The sequence below is a fragment of the Rana temporaria genome, chromosome 5, assembly GCF_905171775.1.
Source record: "Rana temporaria chromosome 5, aRanTem1.1, whole genome shotgun sequence".
Lineage (NCBI taxonomy): Eukaryota > Metazoa > Chordata > Amphibia > Anura > Ranidae > Rana > Rana temporaria.
This window is the reverse complement of record NC_053493.1, coordinates 174,949,131-174,961,620: the sequence shown is the minus strand read 5'-3', so window position 1 is coordinate 174,961,620 and position 12,490 is coordinate 174,949,131. Positions and strand designations below refer to the sequence as shown.

The following is a 12,490-nucleotide window of genomic DNA, read 5'->3' as shown; positions in this document are numbered from 1 at the left end:
TTGCCACGGTCACCTGCCACCCAGATGCAACATGTCATTTGCCACCATCACTTGCCACCCAGATGCAGCTTGCCACGATCATCTGCCACCCAGATGCAGCTTGCCACTGTCGTCTGCCACTCAGATGCATCTTGCCACTGTCACCTACTACCCAGATACTTACAATGCTTCTAGCAGCCTCTCCCCACAGTGTCTTAGGGGGTAAACTTCAACATGCGTGTGAGCGGTGAGAGATGACATAACTATCTCTCTGTTCAGCCGGGGCTACAGCTCTGTCAAGTACAGCCTTCACGGCCCTGCTATAGGGGTCGAAGAGCAGTGATGCGAGGCAGGCAGTGAGAGATTGTCACCCCTGAATTAGAGGGCAGAGTTCCTTCCCCTCTGTTCTTATGATCCACTAATTTTACTTGCTAATAAAACTGAGGCATGCTGGGCTCTCCTTGTGGTGTTCTTTGCCAGTGTCCAGTATTCTGAAGATAACCGCATAACCCATAGGTTCCAGAATTCTTCATCCTGTAGTGTACTTCAAGAAAAGGTAAGACAAAAAAAAAGTTTGTGCTGCAGAACAAATACTTATTATACATTTGCAATTTTCCAGCCCTGTTACGGTGGGATGCACACCCTCCACCAATGATAATACATCATAAAACATTTTGTAAAAATAATGCTTTTTAAGTAACATTAAAATTAGAAAGCCATGTACCTTATCTTTTGTTACATGCTTGTGACAGAAAGTTAAAATGGCATTAATATTCTGGTTTTATCTTCTAGTATTTCCTCTGGTATCTCTGTCTACTGCCACTCATTATGCCAGGACTTCAGATGTCATTACAACATGGAACATTCCTACTGATTTTGTGGTTTTTTGGACAGGTAATGCAGGTTATGTAATTTTACTAGTTTTCATATTTTCAAAAATATATGATATGAAAGGGCAGTATGTACAGCAGAGCAGTGTGGAGGGTATGACAGTGGGCACTATGTACAGGAGAGAAGTGTATGACAACGGGCACTATGTATAGGAGAGAGGTGTGAAGGGTATGACAGTGGGCAGCATGTACAGGAGGAGAGTGTGGAGGGTATAACAGTCTGTGGTATGTAGGGAAGAGAAGTGTGGAGAGTATGACAGTGAGCAGTATGTACAGGAGAGGAGTGTGGAGGGTATGACAGTGGCCACTATGTAAAGGTAAGGAGGATAAAGGAATCTTGGAAGGAAAAATTTAAAGGTTTGTGGAAGGATGTTTAGGGGCTGCATAGTGGCCCTACATGGGCCATACGTGGATTCAAATTAAGCAGAGACTAGCTATAGTCGATCTATGTATGGGCTAGCTCAGGGCTCAAAATTTCTAGTCCTGAGCTACTAGCCAGGCCTTAAGAGTAAGAGTTACTCGCCACCAGTTGCCCCACCCAAACCCTACCCTGCCCGACCCTAATCCCGCCCCTAAACACACCCTCGTAAATTATCTCATGAAATTACACTGTTAAATGCTTTATTCAGGATTAGGTTACAAAAATAAATATTAACAACAACTTTACCAATATTAATCTCCACCCCAATCCAGCACATCTATGCTTTCAATATTCCCCCCAATCGATCATACCTATGCTGCCAATTCAAGCCGCCCCCCACATCCATCATACCTATGCCTCCAATTCCCCCAATCCATTTTACCTATGCCTCCAATCCCCCCCTCCCCCAATCCATCATATATATTCCTCCAATTCCACCACACTCACCCCCAATCTACCATACGGTATGATAGATTGGGGGAGTGGTGGTGGAATTGGAGGCATAGGTATGATGGATTGGGGGGGGGGGGGGTGAAATTGGTATGATGGATTGGGGTGGGGGTGGAATAGGTATGATGGATTGGGGGGTGAAATTGGAGGCATAGGTATGATGGATTGGGACAGGGGGCAATAGGAGGCACAGATATCATTTAGACCTCCAATCCCCCCCTCTTCTCAACCCATCATATCTATGCCTCCAATTCCACCCCCTTCCCAATCCATCCTATCTATGCCTCCAATTACCCCCCCCCCCCCCCCAATCCAGCACATGCTTGCTCTCATTCCCATGCCCCCTCCTCCCTTCCTCCCAACACACATCCTGTCTAATCCCTCATTGTACCAATGCCTACAGCACACTGTCATATTTTACTATTCTGCAACCATGGGGGTCAGTTATCGGTACACACTGAGGGCGGACCAAGATGTGCAGCAGGAGGGAGGCCGAGAGGGGCGGTTCCAGGCGGCTCTTTATGCCTATTAAAGTGTAAGGATCTGTGTGCCTGGGCAGGGATGTGAAGCAGGAGAGAGGTGGTCCCAGGCGGCTCTTTATGCCTATTGAAGTGCAAGGTCTGTGTGCCTACACAGGGACGTGAACAGCACGCTCTGCGAGCTTGGGCGGGGATGTGCGGCAAGAGGTGGAAACGCTGCAAACCTGTCCATGGCGGGGGAGGCATTGGCTATACATTCCTGGGACAGCACATCCCTGTCCATACCTGCCATCCTCATTTGTTTACTCGCTAAATACAATTAGGCTAGTGCAAATTTTGAGGGCTGGGCTAGCTGGTTATACACAAATCAATCGACTTGAGTACAATCAGCCCATCAAGTTTTTCCCAAAACAATCGGTGCAGCCAGCTATGGTTAGCAAAACTGATCATTGTATTCTGGGGGTATGGAAGGCTCCCCACTGGCATAACACTGGCCACTGGCATAACATAATAACACTGCAGGAGTGATTCCCCTATCCACTGGTCAGCAGGTAAGAGGGTGTGTGGGGACAGGCTGGGGAGAAAGGTCTGTCAGCAGGGGGGTGTATGGATGGTGGTCATGGAGGGATATATCAATCAGTGGGTGGGGGGAGTTACTGGGAGGGATATCTTTTGAAATAGGTTTGTCATCTGCAGGTTGGGGAAATGGTCATCTGTGATATACTGTATTTATTGGCGTATAACACTCACTTTTTTACCCTGAAAATAGAGGGTAAACTGTGTTATACGCAGGGGGCTGTGGAAAGTTTTTTTCGTGAAAATTCCCTCTTAAAGTTAGGGTGTGTGTTATATGCCTGTGCGTGTTATACGCCAATAAATACGGTGAGTTGAAGAGATGTGGCTAACATGGGAAGTGGCTGGGGAGTGACCCGGTTGGTGGCGAGTGTGAAATGGATGACATGTTTCAAGTTTCTTTCACATTTGCGGTAATGCTTACTGCCCTCTCAAAAGTGATCTGTGGTGGATTGCTTTTTAACGAGTGGTATAGCAGCAGCTGACAGGTGTTTATGAGGTGCTACTGCTGCCTCTGAAAGGTGCATTTTCACCTTTAACCACCTCTCTACCAGCCGCCGTCAATTGACGGCGGCATAGTAGCTCAGTTGTTTTGACAGGACGTCATATGACGTCCTCGTCTTTTAAAGCCGCTAGGGGACCCACCCACCACTTTACTGGGAACACGATGCTCGTGCCTGGCGGCCGCGATGGCCTCCTGGCACCCGCGATTGCCCAGTAACTGAGCAGGGACGTGGAGCTCTGTGTGTAAAGGACGCTCCACGTCCTGTCAGGGAGAGGAGACCGATGCTGTGTCCCTTGTACATAGGGACACAGATCAGTGACCTCCCCCAGTCAATCCCCTCCCCCCACAGTTAGAACACTCACTAGGCTACACATTTAACCCCTTCCTCGCTCCCTGCCAGTAACATTTATACAGTTATCAGTGCATATTTATAGCACTGTTCACTGTATAAATGTGAATGGTCCCAAAAATGTGTCAAAAGTGTCCGATGAGTCCGCCATAATGTCGCAGTCCCAATAAAAAATCGCAGATCGCCGCCATTACTAGTAAAAAATAAATTTAAAAAATCATAATTATGTCCCCTATTTTGTAGATGCTATAACTTTTGCGCAAACCAGTCACTATACGCTTATCGCGATTTTTTTTTTTTTTACCAAAAATATATATCGGCCTAAACTGAGAAAACATTTTTATTTTAACTGGGATATTTATAATAGCAAAAAGTAAAAAATATTGTTTTTTTTTTTTTCAAAATGTACGCTCTTTTTTTGTTTATAGCACAAAAAATAAAAACCGCACAGGCGATCAAATAAAGCTCTATTTGTGGGAAAAAAAGGACGTCAATTTTGTTTGGGAGCCACGTCGCACGACCGCACAATTGTCAGTTAAAGCGATGCAGTGCCGGAAGCTGAAATTTCGCCTGGGCAGGAAGGGGGTAAATTCTTCCGGGGCTGAAGTGGTTAAACACTAGTCCTGACTATCATCTAATTATCTAAATATAATTTCCTTTTATCTGCCAATTCCATTGCTTTCACACCCAAATATATCTCTATGCAGGAAACAGTGTACTTGAATAATTCACACAGTAAAATTGCTTTGTACACTGTTACGTTTGTTATCCCAGACATGGTGTTAAATAATAATGAGCATAGGCATTGCAGACCATCTTCCACCAATAAGGGGTACATATTTAAATGCCCTTTTTTCTTTTTAAAATCTTTAAAATCTAAAACCCATCATGTCACATTATTATCATCTTGACAGATATAAATGTAGATCATCTCATGACACATAAGTCACTTTCTTATGTCTAGTTTCATTTTCAACACAAGACTTATTTTACACAACAATATGTTTTTTTACTTAAAGTGAATGTAAGTCTTCATTTAAAAAAAATTTAAATAACAAAATGTCATAATTATCCCCACTGTGCAGTTAGTTTTACACAGAGTGGCCCCAATCCTCGACTTCTTCTGGGGTCCACCGGCGACGCTGGTAGCTCCTCCCCGCATTGTATAACCCCCTAAGAAAAGCGCTCTCCTGGGGGGTTACATTGCGGGTGCCCTCCCAAGTCCAGCATTTGCGTCCATAGACGCAGAATGCCGGACTTGGCTCTGCCCTCTGCGTCATTGGATTTGATTGACAGCAGCGGGAGCCAATGGCTTCGCTGCTATCAATCTACCCAATCAAGAGCCGAGACAACGGGCAGAGGGGAAGAGTGCATCTCCGGCGTGGGAAATACAGGGCTCAGGTGAGTGAAACAGGGGGGGGGGGGTCAGTGACAGAAGTATTTTTCAGCTTAATGCATAGGATGCATTAACCACTTGACAACTGGGCACTTAAACCCCCTTTCTAACCAGACCAATTTTCAGCTTTCGGTGCTCTCACATTTTGAATGACAATTACTCAGTCATACAACATTGTACCCATATGAAATTTTTGTCCTTTTTTTCACACAAATAGAGCTTTCTTTTGGTGGTATTTAATCACCGTTGGGTTTTTTATTTTTTGCGCTATATAATAAAAAAAGACTGAAAATTCTGTAAAAAAAAATGTTTTTCTTTGTTTCTGTTTTAAAATTTAGCAATGATAAACACTCATAAATAATTAAACTATAAATATAACAACATATATATGAAAATAATCACAAATTCCACCTGAAGTGAATCAAGTATAGTGCTATACAATTAGTGATAATATCTCTATAAATTAAATCAATAGACACATTAATAAACTATATGTCCAATAATCAGATAAAATAATATAAATATAAAGTCCCAATAGTGGAAAGAAATCCCAAATGAAGTGATTATAGTCCAAAATCCTTTCACCAACAAAAAATTAATGAAGATTCTTGCTGTATTGTAATTAATCAGGAAGTGCAAACTTTCCTTCACCAAAATCAAGGCACCCAAAGTGCACAGAAGGGGAATGTGCTTACCAGACTCAATGGATCTTTTTGATTAGAAAAAGATCGCAAGCGCTTAGCAGGAGCGTGCCTGCTCACTTAGATAGAGATGTGGGTTAATGACTCAAAAGTCTCTGTTTCAGAGATGGAACATGGAATAAAAAAACAGAACTTCCATAGTGCAAACCATTTAATATAGATAAAAAGATACAGTAAAAACGGGGGCCAAACTTCATTTGGGATTTCTTTCCACTATTTGGGCTTCATATATATATTATTTTATCTGATTATTGGACATATAATTTATTAATATGTCTATTGATTTAATTTATAGAGATATTGGGCCAGATCCACGTAGATAGGCGTAAATTTATGCGGGCGTAGCGTATCGTAGTTACGCTACGCTGCCGCAACTTTGAGAGGCAAGTGCTGTATTCACAAAGCACTTGCGTCTAAAGTTACAGCGGCGTAGCGTAACTGTGCCGGCGTAAGCGCGCCTAAATCAAATGAGGAACAGGGGGGCGTGTTTTATGTAAACTAAGCATGACCCCACGTAAATTACGCTTTTTTCGAACGGCGCATGCATGCGCATGCTAAGTATCACATTGAATTTTTAAATAAAATTACGCCCGCTCAATGCCTAGACGATGTGAATGTAATTTACACAAAGCCCTATTTGCGAACGTTTTACGCAAACGACGTAAAACGTAAAAAAAACTTAAAAAAGCCGAACGCAAACGACGTAAAAAAATGCGCCGGGCCGACGTACGTTCGTGGATCGCTGTAACTAGCTAATTTGCATACTCGCCGCTGATTTCGACGGGAACGCCACCTAGCGGCCGCCGAAAAATTGCAGCTTAGATCGGATCGATCCCAGATGCCGTCGTATCTTGTTTTGTGGATACAAAACAAAGATACGATGCAGGAAATTTAAAATGATGCCGGCGTATCAGTAGATACGCCGGCGTAATCCTTTTGTGGATCTGTGTATATATATATATATATATATATATATATATATATATATATATATATATATATATATATATATTTTAGCAAAGACCCTAGAGAATACAATGGCGGTCGTTGCAACTTTTTATCTTGCGCGGTATTTGTGCAGCAATTTTTCGAACACGTTTTTTGGGAAAAAAATAACTGTTTTGTTTGTTAAAAAAAACGGTAAAGTTAGCCCAATGTTTTTGCATAATGTGAAAGATAAAGTTACACCGAGTAAATAGATACCTAACATGTCACCCTTTAAAATTGCACACACTGCATGGAATGGCGCCAAATTTCGCTACTTAAAAAACCCCATAGGTGACGCTTTACATTTTTTTTCTGGTTATATGTTTTGAGTTACAGAGGAGGTCTAGGGCCAAAATTATTGCTCTCGCTCTAACGTTCACAGCGATACCTCACATGTGTGATTTGAACACCATTTTCATATGTGGGCGGGACTTGCGTATGCGTTTGCTTCTGCATGTGATGTATTGTTCATTTTACTTTATTTTAGTGTGAAAATATAATTGTTTATCACTTTTATTCCTATTACAAGGAATGTAAACATCCCTTATAATAGGAATATGGCATGACAGGTCCTCTTTACAGTGAGATATGGGGTCAATAAGACCCCACATCTCACCTCTAGGCTTGGAAGCCTGAAAAAAAAAAAACGATCCTGGCTTCGATCGTAGCGGTGAGTCAGTAGAAGCAGTAGGGCAGCGGGAGGGGGGGGGGACGTCCCCTCTCGCCTCCCGTAAGAAGGATCAAGTGGCAAAACAGCTGCTATGATCATTCTTATGGTGTAGGGAATCACCGGCTGAAAAAGCTGATATCTGAATGATGCCTGCAGCTGCACCCATCTTTCAGATATCCCCGCACAAATTCAAGGATGTCATATGGCAGCTGGCGGGCAGGAAATTGTTAAAATGCCTTTTTTTTTTAACACAAAGTTAAGCATGGCCGAGTATAGCTGAGCATGGCTGGGTATGGTCGAGCATGGCTGGGTAGTGCAGAGTATTGCCATATTGCCGGGCATTGCAGAGTATTGAAGGGTATTGTCGGGTATTGCAGAATATTGCCGAGTATTGCAGGGTATTGCCGGGTATTGCAGGGTATTGTCGGGTATTGTCAAGTATTGCCGGGTATTGCAGAGTATATTTCCGGGTATTGCAGAGTATTGCAGAGTATGGGCAAGGGTATTGGATGGTTTTGCAGAGTATGGGCAGGGATGGCTGAGCAGGGATGGATGGACTTCAATTGTCACAGAGCAGCCTGTGGGCACTACAGATCCAGCCCACAGCGCTGCTGCCTTTCGATCCCTCCCCCTCTCCTCTCACAATGTACCGATCGGTACACAGAGGGGAGAGAGGAAACCGTCGTCATCTCATTTGACGGAGCGATCACGTGGTAAACGGCCACCATTTGCGGCCATCTACCGTGATGCGCCGGGTCTTCCCGGCGGTCACAAATGTTTCCGGGAGCACGCCCCAGGGGGCGCGCAGGAGCAAGATTCTGCAAGGAAGTCCCAGGGATGTCCTCCCAGAATAACTCGACCGCGCTGTAGCCGTATTTCGGCTATGGCCTGGTCGGAAAGTGGTTAAGGTGAACAAATGTGAGGGTTTACAGCCCCTTTAATCAGCAAAATTATAACTTTTAAAGGAACAGTCATGTAATAGATTACAAAACACAAGGGGGGGCCTTTTCATGACCCTTTCAATGCTCTCTATTGTCACAAACGTGACAGTCACAAACGTGACAATCACAAACCCTGTTACCCCAGACATTAACCTGGGCTACTTTCCCATAAATGTACCACTATCTTAAAGCGGGGGTTCACCCTTAGAGGGCACTTTTTCCCCTTAGATTCCTGCTCGTTTTCTCTACGGGAATCGGCTATTTGTATTAAAATATGTGCAGTACTTACCCGTTTACGAGATGCATCTTCTTCCGTCGCTTCCGGGTATGGGCTTCGGGAATGGGCGTTCCTTCTTGATTGACAGTCTTCCGAGAGGCTTCCGATGGTCGCATCAATCGCGTCACGATTTTCCGAAAGAAGCCGAACGTCGGTGCGCAGGCGCAGTATAGAGCCGCACCGACGTTCGGCTTCTTTCGGCTACGAGTGACGCGATGGATGCGACCGTCGGAAGCCTCTCGGAAGACTGTCAATCAAGAAGGAACGCCCGCTCCCGAAGACCCATACCCGGAAGCGACGGAAGAAGATGCATCTCTAAAATGGGTAAGTACGGCTCATATTTTAATACAAATAGCCGATTCCCCTAGACAAAACGAGCAGGAATCTAGGGGAAGAAATTTTTTTTTTTTAGAAATGGGTGAACTCCCGCTTTAAGCATGTAAAAATAGTGAACAATAAACACATCAGAATTAGTAGATATCAAAATCTTGGCTGCATAGCAATTGTACATGAAATACAGAGGGGAAAGGGGCGTGACAGTCCATAAAAGAAAGGACAGAACTCAACATCCACATACAGACTGGAACTGATGCATTGGGCTAGACTTGGGTCTTTGAGCTGGCATCTGGATCTCTTCCTTGTGATGCTTACTGGAATTCATAGACCTCAGGTTTGCGTCATTTGGCTCCCCCTCAAGGTGTTTTGTTTCTTCAAGTAACTTGACATCCGGATATGGTACTGTATGAATTGGGTATAGGCAGAGCTTTTTTTCTCAGAAAATAGGTGCAGGAACTCAACCATGACCCTGTTCAGATTTCACAAACAGTAGGAGCATTAAATACCAGGATTGCATTACATACAGAGTACAGAGTTCAGGGGGGTTACACACAGATTGCAGAGCTGTCACTTGTAAACACAGAAACCAGACTTCTGTGTTTACAAGTGATTGTGGTGAGCAGGCACCAAAGGGTCTGAGCCAGAGGTGGTGGAACTGAGTTCCCCCAAGCTCCCCCTGAAAAAAAGCCCTGGGTATAGGGTATGAATGGGGTGGGCATTTCTTCATGTGTATGGTACTGGGGTTGAATACTGGCTAGGGTGAATACTCCTCATCCAACATGAATAACCACAGAATCTATTTGATCAGTTCAGGCCTTAACAATTGGAGGTATTATAAATAATATTCCTCATTAATTCAAACATAAGTAAGCATGCAAAAATAAAAAATGTTTCAGCAACAGTTTTCATTTTATAGATTCAATATATTTAACTAAACATTTTCCCAAATCCAATATTAAAGCAGGATTTTAGCAAAACAAACACCTTTAGTTCCTTCTATCCCAAGTGGAACAGGATATTTTTATTTTTATTAAACCTTTTTATTTCCCAAACATGTACAATTTTCCAATGCACAAACATTTTCTTTGTTCAGTAAAATCATTTCACACATGACCTATATAGACAATACATACAATTCCTGATTAATTACAGAGACTATTACTGTGTAGTAACGCATTTGTTTTCTGGAGCATCAACATACTGTTTCCCAATTATGTATACTTGAAAAAAAATTTTATAGGGTCTGAACAGAACATTTTACCCAAACATATTCTGACTCAGAAGTCAGCCTCCCAACTTTGCAAATAAATCTGATCATCAGCAACAAACAAAACATTGAAAATAAACAACACTACATCATTAACACTTCACGATTGACACTCTGGGAATTCAAAAGGTAAATATATCCAGAATAGTCACTCTGACTGTTAACCAACCAACTTTCCCCTCAAATGTTAGCATTTCACAGACTCCATATGCAGCAATTTATTTTGGTCCTCGTTACTTAAAGCGGGGGTTCACCCCAAAAAAAAATTTTAACATGACATTCAGCCGAGTTGTCAGAATGACAATCGTCGTTTTTTTTTTTTTATTTCAGTGCCGTGCATACCGTATTTTCACCGCCGCTTCCGGGTATGTAATCTGCGGGACTGGGCGTTCCTAATTGATTGACATCCTTCCGACCGGCGCATACAGCGCGTCACGGGTTGCCGAAAGAAGCCGGACTGCGAGTCGGCTCTATACGGCGCCTGCGCACCGACGTTCGGCTTCTTTCGGCAACTCGTGACGCGCTGTATGTGCCGGTCGGAAGGATGTCAATCAATTAGAAACGCCCAGTCCCGCAGATTACATACCCAGAAGCGGCAGTGAAAATACGGTATGTACGGCAATGAAATAAAAAAAAAACGGCCGATTGTCATTCTGACAATTCGGGTGAATGTCATGTTAAAATTGTTTTTTTTTGGGTGAACCCCCACTTTAATTTCAGTAACTCTTCAAACATTTACATTTATAATGTCACCCTTTTTTTCCCAAATCCCATTATCACATGTTTATTTTAACCCCAAACTTTTGTAAATACACATATATTAACCGGAATATGGGTCCAATTAACCTCTACTCCCAAAAAAAGGGGGAAGGGGAATAACATATAGGCACTCACATTAGCCCACATCCGAAATAGTAGTTCAAAAAAGGAGATTGTACTACACTAGGTAGTGACATGGCGGACTTTCAAAGGCAATCACAGGGACATTTTGGGTTATATAAAAATAAATTTAATTACAAAAATATAAATATACAAATAAATTTCAATAAATGTTGAGAAAAATACATAGATACATATTCTTAAGCAATATATTCGTCTCGCCGACGCGTTTCGCCTTACGGCTTCTTCAGGACGAGTTTTGAGATTTTATGACAAGGAGATATTGCTACTTGCATACGTCAATGGGTTGGTGGCCATCCACATCCATCAAGGATCATTGGAATCACAGGTAAAGAGGTACCAAGTGATGAGTTGGTAAGCCCAATGGGAGGAGAAAAGAGAATCTCCTAATGATGTAAAGGGGCCACAGCGAGAGTAAATTGCTGGTTCTGAAAGTAAAAACAGAAGAGCAAAACCGGGACCAGCAAGGCAAAGGGCAGGTGGGGGGAGCCTGGAGGAAAAGCAGATTCCGACACAAGGCAGCCACACTGCACTGTCCAGCAAAGGACAGACCGGAGGGTTAGAAGCCTTGCAGCCTTAGAGGTGCTCCGCGCGGAGCACAGGCTGCTACCCCCCCCGGGACACACTACACCTCTAAGGCTGCAAGGCTTCTAACCCTCCGGTCTGTCCTTTGCTGGACAATGCAGTGTGGCTGCCTTGTGTCGGAATCTGCTTTTCCTCCAGGCTCCCCCCACCTGCCCTTTGCCTTGCTGGTCCCGGTTTTGCTCTTCTGTTTTTACTTTCAGAACCAGCAATTTACTCTCGCTGTGGCCCCTTTACATCATTAGGAGATTCTCTTTTCTCCTCCCATTGGGCTTACCAACTCATCACTTGGTACCTCTTTACCTGTGATTTCAATGATCCTTGATGGATGTGGATGGCCACCAACCCATTGACGTATGTAAGTAGCAATATCTCCTTGTCATAAAATCTCAAAACTCGTCCTGAAGAAGCCGTAAGGCGAAACGCGTCGGTGAGACGAATATATTGCTTAAGAATATGTATCTATGTATTTTTCTCAACATTTATTGAAATTTATTTGTATATTTATATTTTTGTAATTAAATTTATTTTTATATAACCCAAAATGTCCCTGTGAATGCCTTTGAAAGTCCGCCATGTCACTACCTAGTGTAGTACAATCTCCTTTTTTAACCTCTACTCCCAAAACAAAAAAAACAACATTTCTTGATCATACATCACGGGACACAGAGCCTTAATTACTTAAGGTATGTTCACCCACTTCTGGGAGTCCACTCTGCGGAGACCTGCAGGTAGCGCGTCACTCCCCCCCCCCCCGTTGTGTTCTGGGAAACACACGGCTCCCAGA

The 12,490-nt window shown here is 43.3% G+C and overlaps 1 protein-coding gene across 9 annotated transcripts in view; it reads left to right on the top strand.

Annotated features, from left to right (window-relative positions):
• Positions 1 to 12,490, top strand: part of PIGM (phosphatidylinositol glycan anchor biosynthesis class M) — a 564,607-nt gene that overhangs the window by 480,144 nt on the left and 71,973 nt on the right. For 8 of the 9 annotated variants that reach the window (XM_040353413.1, XM_040353415.1, XM_040353416.1 and 5 more), the window contains one exon: positions 772 to 873. The exons of the other annotated variant lie outside the window; for it this stretch is intronic. In XM_040353413.1, coding sequence (XP_040209347.1) covers positions 772 to 873 — 102 coding nt within the window. The remainder of the gene's footprint in view (positions 1 to 771; positions 874 to 12,490) is intronic. 9 annotated transcript variants of the gene reach the window in all.